At 45.4% G+C, this 18,917-nt stretch overlaps 1 protein-coding gene across 5 annotated transcripts in view; it reads right to left on the bottom strand.

Moving 5' to 3' along the window:
* Positions 1-18,917, bottom strand: part of LOC132384582 (parathyroid hormone/parathyroid hormone-related peptide receptor-like) — a 61,290-nt gene that overhangs the window by 19,490 nt on the left and 22,883 nt on the right. For 4 of the 5 annotated variants that reach the window (XM_059955787.1, XM_059955785.1, XM_059955788.1 and 1 more), the window contains exons 3-9: positions 18,398-18,503; positions 11,622-11,732; positions 6,769-6,890; positions 5,575-5,669; positions 1,513-1,693; positions 830-983; positions 340-400 (exon numbers count right to left, since the gene is read on the bottom strand). In XM_059955787.1, coding sequence (XP_059811770.1) covers positions 340-400; positions 830-983; positions 1,513-1,693; positions 5,575-5,669; positions 6,769-6,890; positions 11,622-11,732; positions 18,398-18,503 — 830 coding nt within the window. The remainder of the gene's footprint in view (positions 1-339; positions 401-829; positions 984-1,512; positions 1,694-5,574; positions 5,670-6,768; positions 6,891-11,621; positions 11,733-18,397; positions 18,504-18,917) is intronic. The other variant, XM_059955790.1, reaches the window with a different exon arrangement.

Here is an 18,917-nt window from a genome sequence, read left to right as displayed (position 1 = left end):
CACTTCCTTTAGAGGTCCTGGCCAAGCCCAAACTGAGTATCGGTGGGTTATTGATGACCAGAACTTTGACATTACAGGTTGCAGGCTGCTTAATATCAGCAGCCCCCCTCTCCTGCAGTTCCTGGAATCTTATCTACATCCCACCCACACATTACCTCATTTTCCACCCAGTGTATAACAAGTCCCACTATGGGTTGTTCCATTCCCCACCCATAGGTTACTTGGATTCCACCCAAAGGTCACCCCATTTCCCCACCCACTGGGTGATGTCGGGTCCCACCCAGCACCTTCTGATAGCTCGGCCAGTTCTGCCACTGTTGTGCCCAAGGATGTACGTACTGTGTATCTGCCAGCAACGCTCTGGTGCTTCCCCATGCAGCCACCACCACCGCAGGGACTCCTACAGAAGAGGACAGAAGCACGGTCGTCATTGCAAGCCTTACTGTGTTCACGTTTCCTCACCTTCCATAACCCTCACCCCATCAGCATCCCCCAAACTCAACACGAAGATCCCAACTCTCCAACTGGCAATGAGACTAACAGGGCCAACTTCCAGCCTTCATGAGATACAGTAGATGATTCCCCCACCCTAGACTCTGTACTGCTCTTTGGGATTTCCCCACGCTCTGTCCTCCCATGGGCTCTCCGTTCACTTCTAAAGGGAGCAGACCACATGCTTGTGCCTGCAGTGGTTACAGTCTCTTGTATGTTTTCGTTGCCTAAGAGGAGTACCCCAGGACCCTGTGAGTGGGAATGTCAAACTCACGTGCTGGAGATGGGGCAATCAGTGGGCAGCAAATAATGATTATGCAGTGATCAGCAGCCTTACCCCAGCCAATCAGAGTCAGTGCCCAGAGATACTTCTTGTCCGATAAGAAAGCCATGAAGATCAGACTGTGCAGGTAAAGGCCCTCCACCAGAATCCAGTAGTGATTGGTAGCAAGGAAATACAGAAATGAGATCACTGCCACCTTACAGCCAACCTGCAAACATACAGCTCAGTTACCAGGCAACAAAAGCAATGGTTACCACACTGTCCTAACATCTCAGTAGCCACTGACCCATAACCAGCCACCGGAGCATTTCCTATCGAGTCCCAAAATGGGAGCCCAGAAACCTGCTCTCTCCTCAAACCAGAAGTATTGTTGCGGGAAGTTGATACGGAGTTCGCTGGCTACCTCTCCCTCCCTCCTGGACAGGCAGCTGTGGAAGTAGCTTCCTACAGCAATTCCGGACCTGGGCTCTGCCCATTTCTGGCCGGCTGCCCACCCTCGGCTCGTGTCTCCAGAGAAAAGCTCTGTGACGGGATCTTGCCTTGGCCAGGTCGAGACAGACGTGACCTCCCTGCTGTTGGTCAGAACTGGCTCCCTCGTGTTAACTGGTCCTCAGCAGAGGCCTACTATCAACCCTTGGGTTACGCCTCAGGTACAATGTCTTGGCCATGAGTGCAAAGCACTGACCAGCCTAAAGGCTGTCCTTCTGATACCCAGCACGAGGTGCGTGTGTACTTACAAACTGCTTGTTGCTGGGGAGTAGTGTCACATCACCCACTAAATCTTCCGTGCGGACCTCCAGCCCGTCCAGCTCCGAGTCCGAATAGACCACAGCGTCCTTGACAAAGATGCTGATGGCCCGGCACATGAAGGAAGTGAAAAGGTGCATGTGGATGTAGTTCCTGGTGCAGTGCAGCCGTCTGTGGTGAGAGGGGAGAGACCACAGCATCAAACGGGCAGCACCCCAGAAACATTCCCCATTCTGCTGGCTCCATTCCACTATCCCCTCTGTTGGAAGCCAGCTCCCTTATGCAGCGAAACGTCATGGGGGTGGCGAGGAGAGGGATCCTCCGAGTAAGGTCCAAAGACAGCAGGAGGAGCACAGCACCAGTGTACAGGAAGTATACAGAGCAGGCAGGTCAGCTGGGAGCAGCTGTCTTGAGTCAAAATGTGGGCTTGGTGAGGAGGGACAGTGGGTAAGGGACTGGGGAGAAATGATGTTGAGGGTAGCGCAGTGCTACAGGACGTGGGAGATCAGGGACGTATCCAGTGTTCATGGTGACCACACCTGTAGGATGTGTGTCCAGCTGCAGCTTCCGTCAGACTGCATGGAGCTGTTGGAGTATGGAGTACTTGGAAAGCGGAGAATGTGGTAGACAGTAGACTTGGTGAGTTGGTCGTGCCATGGGTACAGAAGGAAAGGAGCTCCAAGAAGGGCATTAGGTGCAGGTCTCAAACAGGTACACCATATCAGATACTGAGGGTGGGGGGTGGGTAGCAGGGGTTGATCTCTCTGAGTTACGTACAGAAGGGGTGGAGAGGTCAACTAGTGTGGATTCATTAGTGACAGAAACAGGCAGCCACTCCTATGGCTGAGAGCAAGACTCCAGATTGGTCTGTTGCCTTCCTAGGATCAGGGATGTTGTCTAAGATATGTCTGAAAGAGGACAGAGACCAGCCAGCAGCAGTCGTACATACTGGTATTCGCAACATGGAACCTGCAGAGTGTGCTTCGGGAGTTAGACAGAAGATTAAAGCAGGACCGCTCGAGTAATAGTCCCGGATTACTCGTTGTGCCATGTACTCAAGAGGATAATAATAGGAGGATTGGACAGATGGACGTGTGGCTGAAGAGTTGGCAGAGGACTGAGGGCTTTAGACACTTGAATCATTGGGATCACTTCTGGTGTAGTTAGGGTCTGTACAAGGGGAGGTTGCTCATAAGCTGTAAGGGGTTCAATAAACTGGTGGGTAACACAGCAGCAGGAGGATAGAAAAGTGCAAGGGATATGTCGAGTCCAGTGTGCAGAGCAGACAGAGGTGTGGGAGGATTGGTGGGCTCAACTGTATTTATTTTAATGCAAGCAGCCTCATAGGTAAATGAGATGGGAAAGCACAGTTCAGCATTTGTTATTAAAATCACAGAGAAATGATTGAGGGAAGGAGAGGATTGTTGGCTTCATTTTCCAGGGTGTAGAAGTTTCGGACATGACAGAGAGGGATGCAAAACTGGAGAGGGAGACGCATTACCGATTAGAGAGAGCATCGTAGCGGTACTGAGAAAGGATATCCTAGAGAGATTGTCCAGTGAAGAGATATGGGTGAAAGTTAGGATTAATAAAGGAGAAAAACACACAAAATGCTGGAGGAGCTCAGTGGGTCAGACAGCATCTATGGAGTTGACATTCCATAAGATTCTTCTTCAATCCTGGAAAAATGGCAAGACTGGGGAACAATCCAGCAAGAAAAGGAAGCACGTCGCAGGCAAAGGCAACTGGAATCAGGTGACTATCTTGAAGCGTAAGGGGTATGTAGGAGAAAACCAGTGAGTTAGGAGGGCAAAGAAGGGCCATGAAATATCCTTCAGGTAAGAGTAAGGTGCAAGAGGATAGCTGGGGAAAGAATTGATGACCAAAGGGTGGAGCTAGGGGATGTGGGCTAATTCAGCTGCTCCTTACAGCACCCGAGACTGCGTCTCAATCCTGACTTTGGGTGCTGTTTATTCGGAATTTGCACATTCTCCTGTGACTGTATGGGCTTCCTCCCACATCCCAAAGGTTAATTGGGCACAGTATATTCTTCCAAGTGTCTGAGTGAGTGGTAGGAGTAGAGGAGAATGAAAAATGGGATTGATACAGGATTGGTGTAAATGGACTGATGTGGAGCAAAGGACCTGCTTTCATGCTCCGTCTCTCTAGGACTGGTGAATATTTCTTGACTGTATTTCACCAAAGTGAGGGGCACAGAAAATAGTTCAGGGAAAGGATGTGGATAATCTGGAACACTTCATATTACAAAGATATTATAAATCTCCAGGGTCAGACAAGGTAATATAGGAAGCAAGGGAGGAGATTGCTGGGTCCTGTCAGAGATTTCTGCGTTTTTGTTAGCCATCAGTGAGTTAACAGAAGACTGGAGGATAATCAATTATTTAAGACTCAGTGGCAGGGAAATTATTGGGTGGAATTCTAAGGGATAAGGTTTGGAAAGGCAGGGAATAGTCAAGGATAGTCAGCATTGCTTTGTAAGGGAAAAGCCCGATTTCACAGATTTGTGTTGTTTAACGAGGCAACTCAAAAGACTGATGAAAGCCGGGAGGTGGATATTGTCTCATGGATGTTCGTAAGATATTTGACAAGGTCCTGCATCGTAAGCTGGTCCAAAGGTTTAGGGACATGGTGAGCCAGTTAATTGGATCCAAGGTTGCCTTGGTGATTGGAGGCAGAGAACGGTGGTGGAGGTCTGTGGTGTACTACCGGGATTAATGCTGGGACCGTGTTTGTGATTACTTGGAAGTGAATGTAAGAGACATAATTAGTGAGTTTTCAGATGACATGAAAATTTGTGGTGTTGTGGATAGAGAGGAAGGTTGTCAATGTCTACAGCAGGATATAGACCAGGGGGAAAGTTGGGCAGAGAATGACAGATGGAATTTAATTCTGATGAATGTCCATTGATGCATTTTGGAAAGTCATGTAGGGGTGGGACATGTATAGTAAATTTGAGGGCACAAAGGGCTCGTGAACAGAGGGACTTGGGGGTTCAAGTCCATAATTGTTCTAAAGTGGCAACGCAGGTTTCTAGGGTGGCGATGAAGGCACATGGCTTAATTACATTCATAGGCTGGGGCACAGAATGTAAGCATCAAGATATCATGTTGCTACTCATGACACTCTGGCCACATTACGCAATTCAGATGCCACACTATAGGTAGGATGTAATCACACTGGAGAAGATGAAGAGGGGATTCATCAGGATGCTGCTAGTTAATGGACTTAAGTTATTGGGACAGAGTGGATAAGCTGTTTTCTAGAGGGAGGGAGGCCAAGGAGTGACAATGATAGAAGTATAGTACATTATGAGAGGCAAAGATTGGGTAGACAGTAAAAAAAAAGCTTTTCCTGTGTCAGAGGTATCAAAAACAAGAGGTCAAATGTTTAAGGAAGGAGAAGAAAGAATATTAAAGGGGATCTGACATGGAAAGTTGTGATATCTAGAGGAAGTGGTGGAGTCAGATGCAATCACTATATTTAAGAGACATTTAAACAGACACTTATATAGGCAAGCAAAATAAGAATATGGGCCTAAATCAGGCAAATGGATTACTATAGATGGGCAAAAAGGTCAACATAGATTAGGTGGGCCAAATGGCCAGTACAGCATTTGCTGTGCTTCTGTATGACTAGGACACTGAGGAGGGGATGGGTCTAAGATGAACAGAAAGTGGTCTGAGTGGTGGAGGAGGGGCAGAGTTAAAGGGAGGTGTCCCTAGGTGAGGAAGTCTGAGGTGATGAAAGGTCAGAGGTGAGGAGGTACAGAAGTGACAAGTGGTCAGAGATGAGGAGAAGTGTGGGATTGGGTGGGTCCCAGAATGGGAGGTGGGAGTGAAAAGCCTCAGCCAGTGTATGGGTTCTCAGCCAATAGTGAGCTCACCCCTTTTCCCAAGCGCCCAAGGTTCAGTGTCATTTATCAGCTGAGGAATAGGTACAATGATGACACTTTTCTGTTGTAATCACACCCTCACGACACATTGACTTTGTCAGGCGGTTAAAAGGTCAGGGTCCTATCGAAAGGTGCTTACTTGAAATAGCTGAGTATGGCAACAGCGCCCAGCAGGGAGGCCAGAGAAATAGAATAACCCACTGTATACATCAGGTGCAGACGGTCAAACACTTCCTGCAGAAGTCACAAAGAAACAAGCAGTCACCACTGTGGCCACAGTACTTTCCCCCTCAGCACTCTCCTTTTGCTAGGGTAGAGATCACCATTCCTACCCCCAACCCAATGACAGCCAGGCCCATCCTTGGAGTGGAAGGTAATCCAAAGGTCTGGTTCTGACTGTAACTGCTGTGTTAGTTTAGATTAACCTGATCAAAGGTGTTGACAAATTAGTATATAGGAGGGAGTCCTCATTGAAGGATCAGAGGTGGAGAGAGTCAGCAACTTTAAATTATTTGGTGTTAATACTTCAGAGGACCTCTACTAGACCCAGCACGTAAGTGCAATTACAAAGGAAGCACGGCAGTACCTCTACTTCCTTGGGAGTTTGCAAAGATTTGGCATGACATCTTAAAATTTTGATAAACTTTTATAAATGTGCGGTGGAGAGTATATTGCCTGGCTGAATCACAGCCTGGTGTGGAAACACCAATGCCCTTGAACAGAAAATCCTACAAAATGTAGTGGATACAGTCCAGTCCATTAATGGTAAAGCCCTCCCCACCATTGAGCACATCTACATGGAGTGCTGTCGCAGGAAAGCAGCATCCATCATCAAGGACCCCCACCATTCAGGCCAGGCTCTCTTCTTGCTGCTGCCATCAGGAAAAAGGTGCAAGAGCTTTAGGATTCACACCACCAGGTTCAGGAACAGTTATTCTCCTCAACCATCAGGCTCTTGAACCAGAGGGGATAACGTCACTCAACTTCACTTGCCCCATCACTGAACTGTTGCCACAACCAATTGACTCACTTTCAAGGACTCTTCATACAATGTTCTCAATACTTATTGCTTATTTATTTATTATTATTTATTTGTTTTTATATTTGCACAGTTTGTCGTCTTTTGCACACTGGTTGAACACCCAAGTTTGTGTGGTCTTTCAATATTATGGTTATTATTTTATTATGGATTTATTGAGTGTGCCCGCAAGAAAATAAATCTCAGGGTTGTATATGGTGACATATATGTACTTTGATAACAAATTTACTTTGAACTTTAAACTTTAACTCTAGGTTCATCTGACCCTTGATCGGTTGGTGAGGAGTTGTCTACCTTTTGGTGCCACAAGTCTGCCCTCTGGAGCTGGATGCATTCAGTGTAGTTTGCCCATGTTCTGTTCCTGCTGGAAACCAGCTCCCAGTCACCGTGAGCACTGCACCTGCGATAGGCATGCCCTGTCAAAGGGGTAATGAGACAGTTATTGGACAGGATCATCGAGGTAGTAACTAAGTCAGCACAGATATAGAGTGAATACGGACTGTAAAGAGTGGCCACAGTGTACAGAGCGTGAGAAGAGAGTTAACACAAAGTCTGCGGATGGTGAAAAGAAAGTTAACACAAAGTACACAGTGTATGGAGTGAGTAGGAGTGTGATTAGAAGGTACAGAGTGAGAACCATCTGAGAGTGAGCCAAGATGTGTGACTTGTGAGCTCCGTGTGAGTGTGACAGGGAAAGTAATAGAGAGGAGCTATAGACAAGTAGTCACACCAGGGCCTTGGGACACAGATAAGTGGATAACAGTCAGGAGAGGGAAGGGCAAGAATCGGATACTAGAAAGTACCTCAAACATGAGGAAATCTGCAGATGCTGGAAATTTGAACAACACAAACAAAATGCTGGTGGAATGCAGCAGGCCTGGCAGCGTCTATAGGGAGAAGCACTGTCAACGTTTCGGGCCGAGACCCTTCGTCAGGACTAACTGAAAGGAAAGATACTAAGAGGATCTTTTCTCTTAGAAGATACTAAGAGGTAAGGAAAGATACTAAGAGATACTAGAAAGTACCTCTGTGGATGTTCCCCTCAACAATAAGTACTCCTGCTTGAGTACTGTTAGGGGGGCCGGCCTACCTGGGGGAAGCAACAGGGGCCGCATCTCTAGCACTGAGTCTGGCCCTATGGCTCAGAGGGGTAGGGAAAGGAAGAGGATGGCAGCAGTGATAGGGGACTCTATAGTTAGGGGATTGATGCACCATCAATAACTCACACTGAGACGTAAGGCGAGATATCGGCTTTTATTGACTGGAAGAAGGAACCAGGAGTGAGTGTCTATCATACAATGTCTTGGAGACTGAGGCCGAGCGTCAGGCCGCAGATCGCCTTTATACAGGGGCCTGTGGGAGGAGCCACAGGAGCAGTCAGCAGGGGCGTGTCCCGACAGGCACATAGTTCACCACAGGGATCAGACAGGCATTTCTGTGGACACAGGAAAGAAACTCAGATGGTAGTTTGCCTCCTAGGTGCCAGGGTCCGGGATGTTTCTGATCGCGTCCACGATATCCTGAAGTGGGAAGGAGAACAGCCAGAGGTCGTGGTACATATTGGCACCAACGACATAAGTAGGAAAAGGGAGGAGATACTGAAAGCAGATTACAGGGAGTTAGGAAGGAAGTTGAGAAGCACGACCGCAAAGGTAGTAATTTTAGGATTATTGCCTGTGCCACGTGACAATGAGTATAGGAATACAGGAATAGAGTGAGGCGGAGGATAAATGCGTGGCTGAGGGATTGGAGCAGGGGGCAGGAATTCAGATTTCTGGATCATTGGGACCTCTTTTGGGGCAGGTATGACCTGTACAAAAAGGACGGGTTGCACTTGAATCCAAGGGGGACCAATATCCTGGTGGGGAGGTTTGCTAAGGCTATTGGGGAGAGTTTAAAATAGAATTGCTGGGGGTGGGAACTAAACTGAAGAGACTGAGGAAGGGTGGGTGGTTGGCTCACAAATAGAGAAAACTTGGAGACAGTATGAAAGGGAAGATAGGCAGGTGATGGAGAAGGGACACACTCAGACCGAAGGTTTGAGATGTGTCTATTTCAATGCAAGGAGTATCATGAACAAAGCAGATGAGTTTAGAGTGTGGATCAGTACTTGGAGCTATAATGTTGTGGCCATTACAGAGATGGCTGAGGGGCAGGAATGGCTACTTCGAGTGCCAGGCTTTAGATATTTCAGAAAGGACAGGGAGGGAGGCAAAAGAGGTGGGGGCGTGGCATTGCTGATCAGAGATAGTGTCACAGCTGCAGAAAAGGAGGAAGTCATGGAGGGATTGTCTACGGAGTCTCTGTGGGTGGAAGTTAGAAACAGGAAGGGGGTCAATAACTCTACTGGGTGTTTTTCTCGAGTACCCAATAGTAACAGGGACATCAAGGAACAGCTAGGGAGACAGATTCTGGAAAGGTATAATAATAACAGGCTTGACATGGTGGGAGGTTTTAATTTCCCAAATATTGATTGGCATCTCCCTAGAGCAAAGAGTTTAGATGGCGTGGAGTTTGTTAGGTGTGTTCAGGAAGATTTCCTAACACAATATGTAGATAAGCCTACAAGAGGAGAGGCTGTACTTGATCTGGTATTGGGAAATGAACTTGGTCAGGTGTTGGGTCTCTCAGTGGGGGAGCATTTTGAAGATAGTGATCACAGTTCGATCTCCTTTACCATAGCATTGGAGAGGGATAGGAACAGACAAGTTAGGAAGGTGTTTAATTGGAGTAAGGGGAAATATGAAGCTATCAGGCAGGAACTTGGAAGCATAAATTGGGAACAGATGTTCTCAGAGAAATGTACGGCAGAAATGTGGCAAATGTTCTGGGGATATTTGCATGGGGTTCTGCATAGGTACGTTCCAATGGGACGGAAAGGATGGTAGGGTGCAGGTTGTTGAAAATCTATTCAAGAAGAAAAGAAAAACTTATGAAAGGGTCAAAAAACTAGGTAATGATAGAGATCTAGAACATTATAAGGCTAGCAGGAAGGAGTTTAAGAACGAAATTAGGAGATCCAGAAGGGGTCATGAAAAGGGGTTGGTGAACAGGATTAAGGAAAACCCAAGGCATTCTACAAGTATGTGAAGAGCAAGAGGATAAGACATGAGAGAATAGGACCAATCAAGTGTGACAGTGGGAAAGTGTGTATTGAACCGGAGATAGCAGAGGTACTTAATGAATATTTTGCTTCAGTATTCACTATGGAAAAGGACCTTGGTGATTATAGGGATGATTTATAGCAGAGTGAAAAGCTTGAGCATATAGACATTAAGAAAGAGGATGTGCTGGAGCTTTCGGAAAGCTGGACAAGTCACTGGGACTAGATGAGGTGTACCCCAGGCTACGGTGAGAGGTGTGGGAGGAGATTGCTGAGCCTCTGGCGATGATCTTTGCATCATCAATGGGGATGGGAGAGGTTCCAGAGGATTGGAGGGTTGCAGATGTTGTTCCCTTATTTGAGAAAGGGAGTAGAAATAGCCCAGGAATTACAGACCAGTGAGTCTATAATTGTTAAGTTGATGGATAAGATCCTGAGAGGCAGGATTTATGAAGTTTGGATAGGCAAAATATGATTAGGATTAGTCAGCATGGCTTTGTCAACAGCAGGTCTTTCCTTATGACCCTGATTGAATTTTTTGAGGATGTGACTAAACACATTGATGAAGGTAGAGCAATGGACATAGTGTATATGGATTTCAGCAAGGCATTTGATAAGGTACCCCATGCAAGGCTTATTGAGAAAGTAAGGAGACATGGGATCCAAGGAGACATTGCTTTATGGATCCAGAACTGGCTTGCCCACAGAAGGCAAAGAGTGGTTGTAGACAGGTCATATTCTGCATGGAGGTCAGTGACCAATGGTGTGTCTCAGGGATCTGTTCTGGGACCCCTACTCTTTGTGATTTTTATAAATGACCTGGATGAGGAAGTGGAGGGATGGGTTAGTAAATTTGCTGTCGACACAAAGGTTGGGGGTGTTATGGATAGTGTGGAGGGTTGTCAGAGGTTACAGTAAGGCATTGATAGGATGCAGAACTGGTCTGAGAAGTGGCAGATGGAGTTCAACCCAGATAAGTGTGAATTGGTTCATTTTGGTAGGTCAAATATGATGTTAGAATATAGTATTAATGGAAAGACACTTGGCAGTGTGGAGGATCAGAGGGATCTTGAGGTCCGAGTCCACAGGACACTCAAAGCAGCTACGCAGGTTGACTGTGTGGTTAAGAAAGCATACTGTGCATTGGTCTTCATCAAACATGGGATTGAGTTCAAAGCCGAGAGGTGATGTTACAGCTATAGCGGACCCTGGTCAGATCCCACTTCAGTACTGTGCTCAGTTCTGGTCGCCTCACTACAGGAAGGATGTGAAAACTATAGATAGGGTGCAGAGGAGATTTACATGGATGTTGCCTGGATTGGGGAGCATGCCTTATGAGAATAGGTTGAGTGAACTCAGCCTTTTCTCCTTGGAGTGATGGAGGACGAGAGATGACCTGATAGAGGTGTACAAGATGATAAGAGGCATTGATCGTGTGGATAGTCAGAGGCGTTTTCCCAGGGCTGAAATGGCTAGCATGAGAGGGCAGTTTTAAGGTACTTGGAAGGAGGCACAGAGGAGATGTTGGGGGGGGGGGGTAAGTTTTTTACACAGTGAGTGGTGAGTGTGTGGAATGGGCTACTGGTGACAGTGGTGGAGGTGGATACGATAGGGTCTTTTGAGAGACTTCTGGATAGGTACATGGAGCTCAGAAAAATAGAGGGCTATGGGTAACCCTAGGTAATCTCTCAGGTAAGTACATGTTCAGCACAGCATTGTGGGCTGAAGAGCCTGTATTGTGCTGTAGGTTTTCTATTTTTCTATAAGCAGAGCCTGTGAGGGCATTGGCATGAGTACAGCAAGCATGGTGTGAGTGACATCGTGTGCGATCAGAGCAAGTGTGAGTGTATTGTGAGCAGGTTCAGTCCGAGCATGGGTGTGGTGTGAGCACAAGGAAAATTAGCACTGAGTGTGCTGTCAGGAACAGCACCATCTGAGGATGGCTGGTGTATACGAGGTGTGAGACCACTGTGGGTATTGAATACAGTGCCAGTGCACCCAGTGTGAGCAATGTCTCCGTCAGAGTGCAAGCAGGAGTGGTTACCTTTGTGGTTAAAGTCATGGATGTAGTGGGGGCAGGAGACAGAGACACTGTGGTTGGCCTGGGCAGAGGGCCAACACACAATGCCATCCCACTCAGGCTGGCAGACAGCACCTGCAGAGACACCAAGGAGAGAGCAATCAGAGATGTGCACAATCCAGCAAAAGGCAACCACAGGACAGAGCGGATTGAGTGAGAGGTACCGAGGAGCTTCACCTCCTCTGTACCTCCGTGCTCACTGATATGAGTCAGTGTGGCTGGGAGTCAGAAACAGGAAGGGAGCAATCACTCTGTTGGGGAGTATTCTTTCGTTCCCACCGCCCTTCCCCAGCTACAACATAGGCATAGAGGAGTGGATGAGTAGACAGATATTTAGCAAGTTACAAAAATACCAGGGTTGTCGTCACGGGCATCTTCAAATTCCCTAATATTGCTTGGCACTTCCTTAGTGCAGAAGTATCAGTTAGGTGAGTCTCGGAAGGGTTCCTGACACAGTATGTGGATAAGTTTGCTGGAGGAGAGGCTACACTGGATCTAGCCTTAGGTCAAGTGAAGTGTGGTCAAGTGAAGACCTCTCGGTGAGATGATGACCACAACTCCCTGACATTTAGCAAACTCAAGGAGCAATTTTGTGAACAATTTTCGGCCCCATGTCTAAGGGAAGATGTGCTGGGTCTGGAGTGGATTACCTGAGAGAATTTGTAGAATGTCTAAGAACAGCTTGTTGTTGAGTCCACTAGGGGATCGGCTGTGCTGGATTGGGTGTTGTGCAATGATCCGTAGGTGATAAGAGAGCTTAAGGTTAAGGAACCCTTAGGAAACAGTGATCACAATTGAAATTTGAGAAGGAAAAACTAAATTCCAATGTGTCGGAATTTCAGTGGAATAAAGGAAATTACAATGGCATGAGAGGGGAACTGGCCAAGGCTGACTGGAAAGGGACACAAGCAGGAAGGACAGCAGAGCAGCAATGGCTGGAATCTCTGTGAAAAATGAGGGAAGTGCAAGACAGATATGTTCCAAATAAGAAGAAATTTTCGAATGGAAAAAGGACACTACTGTGGCTAACAAGTGAAGTCAGAGCCAAAGTAAAAGCAAAAGAGAGGGCATACATGGAAGCCAAAGCTAGTGGGAAGATAAAGGATTGGGAAGCTGTTAAAAACTTGCAGAAGGAAACTAAGAAGGTCTTTAGGAAGGAAAAGATGAATTATGAAAGGAAGCTGCCAACAAATATCAAAGAAGATACAAAAAGCTTTTTAAAGTATATAAAGGGTAAAAGAGAGTTGAGGGTAGATATAGGACCAATAGAAAATGATGCTGGAGATACTGTAATGAGAGATGCAGAGATAGCAGAGGAACTGAATACATATTTTGCATCAGTCTTCACAGTGGAAGTCATCTGCAGTATACTGGACATTCAAGAGCATCAGAGAAGTGAAGTTAGTGCAGTGAAAATTACAACTGAGAAGGTGCTCAGGAAACTTAATGGACTGAGAGTGGATAAATTTCCTGGACCTGATGCAATGCCTGAACAGATTAGATTGGCAAAGTTATTTTCCATGGTAGGGGAGTCCAGGACAAGAAGACACGACTTCAGGATTGAAGAATGCCCATTTAGAACAGCGATGCAGAGAAATTACTTTAGTCAGAGGGTGATAAATCTGCGGAATTTGTTCCACAAGTGGCTGTGGAGGCCAAGTCATTGGGTGTATTTAAGGCAGAGATAGATGGGTTCTTGATTAGCCAGGGTATCAAAGGGTATGGGGAGAAGGCAGGGGAGTGGGGATGACTGGAAGAATTGGATCACCCATGATTGAATGGCAGAGCAGACTCGATGGGCCAAATGACCTACTTCTGCTCCTATATCTTATGGTCTTATGGTGTATGTTCCCAGGATTATATGCACTGAACATTTCTCCACTAACCATCTCTCCTGTCCGTGGAGAATCCCACCACTGATAATCTTCAGAATTCACAACACCCAAATTCTCTCCTATACCCCTGCACTGACGAGCTCCAGGTATGAAGACTTTAGGAAACACTCAGAGACTACTAAGCAAATCAGCAGGACTTTCACCACCAACCATCTCCACAACTCACTGTACACTATACAAACTATCACACATGGTGACGGACACACCTGCCGTTAACCACATCAACAATACACATGCACTTTCTCTGCTAATTATCTCCCTAATTCATAAATACAACATACACTAATCACCTGAATTTACTCATCCTGTTCCCACTAAGCATCTCTCAATTTCAGTCAGCTTTCCACTCATAACCTCCTTGATTCACTGACACTGTCTGTCCTAACTCTCCCCACCTTCTGTCCCTATATCTTCATGCACCATTGTTACTCTGCTCTTCATCTACACACTCGCCAAAGCTTCAACTATTTTCAATAATCACTGGTTCTAGATTTTTGTGATGGTCTGGATTTAATTTTTCCAGTAATTACTGACAATTATTGCCCATCCATTATCCCCATTACAGTATAATGATCCTGAATCTTTGCTATTGTTTGTGCAAGGTTGTATTCAATGTTTTTTTTTCATGTTCATCTTACCTGATTATCTTTTGAATCCTTTTTTTTAAAAAAATAGTTATTCAGCACTGAAACAACTCATTCATCCTGACCAAGGTGCTTTCCCGAGCTAATCCCATTTCCCTGTGATTGGCCCATATTGCTCTAAGCCTTTCCCATCCACGAAATGTCTAAATGTCCTTTACATGTAATTGTACCTGCTTCTACCACTTTCTCTGGTAGCTTATTTCACATACTCACCATCCAGCTTGTGAAAAGTTGTCCCAGATCCTTTTTAAATCTTGCCCCTCTCACCTTAAACCCATGCCCTATAGTTTTATACTCCTCTACCCTGAGAAGACTACTGTGATCAGTGACCGTCCACCTTATCTATACTCGTGATGATTTTATATATCTTTATAAGGGCACCCCTCAACCTCCTTTGGTCCAGTCCTGACCTATCCAGCTTCACTTTGTAACTCAAGATCTCTATTGCTAGCAACACCCTTGTGAATCTTTTCTGTACCCTCTCTACCTTAATCACGTTCTGATCAGAATTACAGGTATCCCCCACTTTACGAAAGTTCACTTTACGCCACTTCGCTTTCACAAAAGACCTACATTAGTACCTGTTTTCGCTAACTGAAATAAATCCGCAGAGGATTTTCGCTTTTAGGAAAAAAGGCGAAAAACGAAAATAGCATTCAGCGTTTGTTTTGCAGCAAGCTGTTATAGAGGCAGCGCGCACCCTGAGCAGCGAGTGGCGAAAAGTGAAAATAGTGTTCAGCATTTGTTTTGCAGTGAGCTGTTATAGAGGCAGCGTGCACCCTGAGCAGCGAGTGGCGAAAAGTGAAAATAGCGTTCAGCATTTGTTTTGCAGCGAGCTGTTATAGAGGCAGCGCGCACCCTGAGCAGCGAGAGTGGTGTCGCCAAGTTCCTTCCCCGGGAGTTACACTCAGCATCTGATTGCAGCATCTCAGTGCTGCAATGACTGCAGAAAAGTATGACTTTAATTTTGAAAGGGCACATAGCTTTAGAGCAGGTTTGCAGGATGGTTTGAGTGCTTACAAAGAACTGTATGATAGAAAAATGCATGAACCTTCCTGTGTGCTCACTGTCTTCTCAATTCTGGTAAGTGAAACTACACTGTACATACATTATTTCTACTTTATATAGGCTGTGTATTTATCATATCATTCCTGCTTTTACTATATGTTAGTGTTATTTTAGGTTTTATGTGTTATTTGGTACGATTTGGTAGGTTATTTTTTGGGTCTGGGAACGCTCAAAATTTTTCCCATATAAATTAATGGTAATTGCTTCTTCGCTTTACGCCATTTCAGCTTACAAATGGTTTCATAGGAACGCTCTACCTTTGGATAGCGGGGGAAACCTGTATGCACAGTATTCCAGATGCACTCTCACCAACTTTTTGTACAGCTGTAACATAACATCCCAACTGCTATACTCAATGCCCTTTCCCATATAGGCAAGTGTACTATAAGCCTTCTTCATCACCCTGTTACCTGTGATGGTACTTTTGGGAAGCCATGTACCTGAACTCCCAGGTTTCTCTGTTATACAACACTCCCAGGGCCCTGTTATTTACTGTGAACCACTATTTAGTCTTTTGAACCAGCTCTGCAATCTACTGATCTTCCATCTCAATGTAAAATTTCAGCTCTTTGTGTTTAGAAATCTAGCTCTCTAGTCGCACCGATATCCACTGACTCGCCTCCACAGCTCTCTGTGATAGAAAATTCCATCTTCTCCAACCTCTGGGTGAAGAACTTTTGCTTACCTCAGTCTTACCCCATATCCAGAGACTATGCTCCCTGACTCTCTACCTCTCAGCCAGGGGATAGAACCTCCCCATATCCAGACCATCAAACCCTGTCGGGATTTTGTACTCTTAACTGAAATCTCCAGCCCTCAGCCAAGCAGTGTTTCCTTGTACAATAATTCCTGCCATCTCAGGAATCAATCTGGTGAGCACACCCTTGCTCCGTAAGGAAAACAGAAATACCCACAGGAGTGCTGTCCCTAAAGCCCTGTGTGACTTGTGCCAATTGCTCCTGCAGTCCAGTCCTCTTGCAATGAGGGACAACATATCATTTGCCCTGCCTACTGTCTACACCCACATATTTGCTTTCAGCAACTGGTGTCTATGGAGACCTAGGTCTCTGTATATCAAAAACCTATCATCAGTTCAACACTCTATCATCAGTTCCACAATACCCTGCCTTTCTGTGGTTCCGACCAAACTGAATAACTTTACATTTATCCATGTAATACTGCATCTGCCATGTGTCTGCCCACCCACTCAACTTGCCTAACTACTTTGGAGATTCTTTGCCTGCTCCTAACTGTTTACAATCCCACTTTTGTTTCATGTCATCAGCAGGCTGAGAAATGTGTGTTTCCCTCATCCAAGTTATTGACATACTGTATATTACCAGTAGGTGGCGTCCAAGCACAAGTTGCTATAGTACTGCCTGCCAACCTGAAATAGACTTATTTACACTGTTTTCATCAATGAACCACTTTCAGTCTAGACTAGTATATTACCCCTAATCCCATGTGCTTGTACTTTGCTCACTTAACCTCCTATATGGAACTTTATTGGCCTTGTGAAATCCAAGCAAAACATGTCCATTGGTTGCCTTATCTTTTCTATTGGTTACATCTTCAAAAAACTCCAGTGAACTTGTTAAATGCAATTTCCCCACAATTTTTTTTATTAAGTGCAATCATGAACAATAGCCAGATCAGAAATGCTGATCAAGTCAACTAGTTCCCAAAGAGAACTCTGATAGGCTAATCAGATGGTTCACTGCTGCTCAGAGATAGAACAGAAAAAAAAAATCATACGTACAGTTAAGAAACATTAAAAAATAGTGGTACTGGAGTCATGATGAAGACTGCTGGAGAGAGACATTTATACACATGTTGTTCTCCATGATTCAGAGAGATTGAAGGATAAGGTTACATGGTGACAAAACATGACGGGGGCACTTGGAACTTTGTACAAACTTACTGATATGTTTTCAAAGTGACCTGTACCATAATCTTCTGTACACAGCATTTTCCCTCTGCTGATGTTGGACCAATCAGTTTGTTAGCAGTGTTTTTTCTCTTTTTATTGTGTAGTCTGGACATATATGCACCACTCTACACCTTGCATATCCTCCAGACCTTTGAAAAGCACCACAACTACACCAATGCTTTTAATCCCTTGGGAGCAGATTTCCAGGTACTGGACATTTACAGTCCCTTTCATTTCTCCTGTGTATTTTTTTTCACTAATATAAACTTCCTTTAACTCCACATTTTATTTGTCCTCTGCTATCTGTGTATTTCTGAGAAGTTAGCCATAGAGTCATAAAGTTACACAGCACGGAAACTGGCTGACCAAGCTGCTTTGCTAGCTCGTCCCATTTGCCTGAATTTGGCTCATATCCCTTGCTTTAACCCTTTCCTATCCGTGAACTATTCCAAGTGCCATTACTCTCACATAATCTTACCTGCCTTTCCTCTCTGGTTCCAGACTCCCCAAGCCTGGGAAACCCTCCGCGTTATTGAGCCTCTCATCATTTGCAGTCTGGAACACACTGTCTGAGGTGTGGTGGAGGCAGAGACGCTCATTACATCTAAGGAGGATCTGCACAAGCACTTGGATCTCTAGGATATAGAAGGTTACTGATCAAGAGCTTTTAAACAGGATTAGTGTAGACGGACACTAAATGGTCAGCATGGACATGATGGGCTGAAGGGCCACAGAAACCGGACCACTGAGTCTACTGGTCATCCAATGCCCATTTACACCAATCCTACAACAATCCCTTTTTAATGTGCTAACTCCAAACATACAGGTCTGGAGGTTAGGATCGAATCAAGGCTGTTGGTGGACCGTCTGGCACCTTTCTACGCCTGCCCTTCTGTTATTAGCCACGGATGGGTCACTTGCTTCATTGGGTTTTGCTCCATTCTTGCATTAGTTACTTTTCTGGCTTTTATCCACCCACCAAAGCACCTTTCTGTGAATCTCCCCAATCTACCACAATCAACAAATTCCTCATACCTTCAAAGTTTAATTTGTTTAGATTTAAAACCCCATTACTGCCATGATGAAGAATTCTATCATGATGGATCCTGTTTTCTAGTTAGATCCGCAATGTATTGGTTTAATCTAATTCTGCATTTGTTGATAGTGGCTGATTTTCCACATTTGAAGCCAGTGGAACATTACCTTCTGTCTGTGCCGCTCTTGCTCTCAGATTTTTTTCACAATCCTCCTTTGCTTCAAACAACAGATAGATCTGCTCCTCCTTCGTGATGACATCATCAGGATCCACCTGTCAATAATAAGTATGAGCTGGCACTTTGAACCAAGTAAGGTATGCACAGTTCCATTGACCTGGCACCCAAGGTGTCTCTGCAAATCCATGACCCCCTTGACCTATTGATGGTAATTACTCCACACTCCCCTGTCCTTGCACTGACCCTTGTCCTTGATCTCTAAGTCCTTTGCTTCTCTCTCCTTAGTCCAATCACTGCCATATACCTATTTTCCCAAGCATTTTCGTAACCTGTATAATTTCTCATTGTGACTCCATCCCAGTCTTGTATCTTTAATCCCACCACAAGATCACGCCTTCTGACACCAGCCCACCTTTACACCATTTGACTGCCCTGAGCTTAGCATCCCTTTCCCTGTTCTCCACTGGAGATTGGCAAGAAAGTGGCCCAATGAGATAAGTCCATTTACT

The sequence above is a fragment of the Hypanus sabinus genome, chromosome X1 (assembly GCF_030144855.1).
Source record: "Hypanus sabinus isolate sHypSab1 chromosome X1, sHypSab1.hap1, whole genome shotgun sequence".
In the NCBI taxonomy this organism is placed as follows: Eukaryota; Metazoa; Chordata; class Chondrichthyes; order Myliobatiformes; family Dasyatidae; genus Hypanus; species Hypanus sabinus.
Note: the sequence above shows the minus strand (reverse complement) of the source record. Positions and strands in the feature narration are given on the sequence as shown.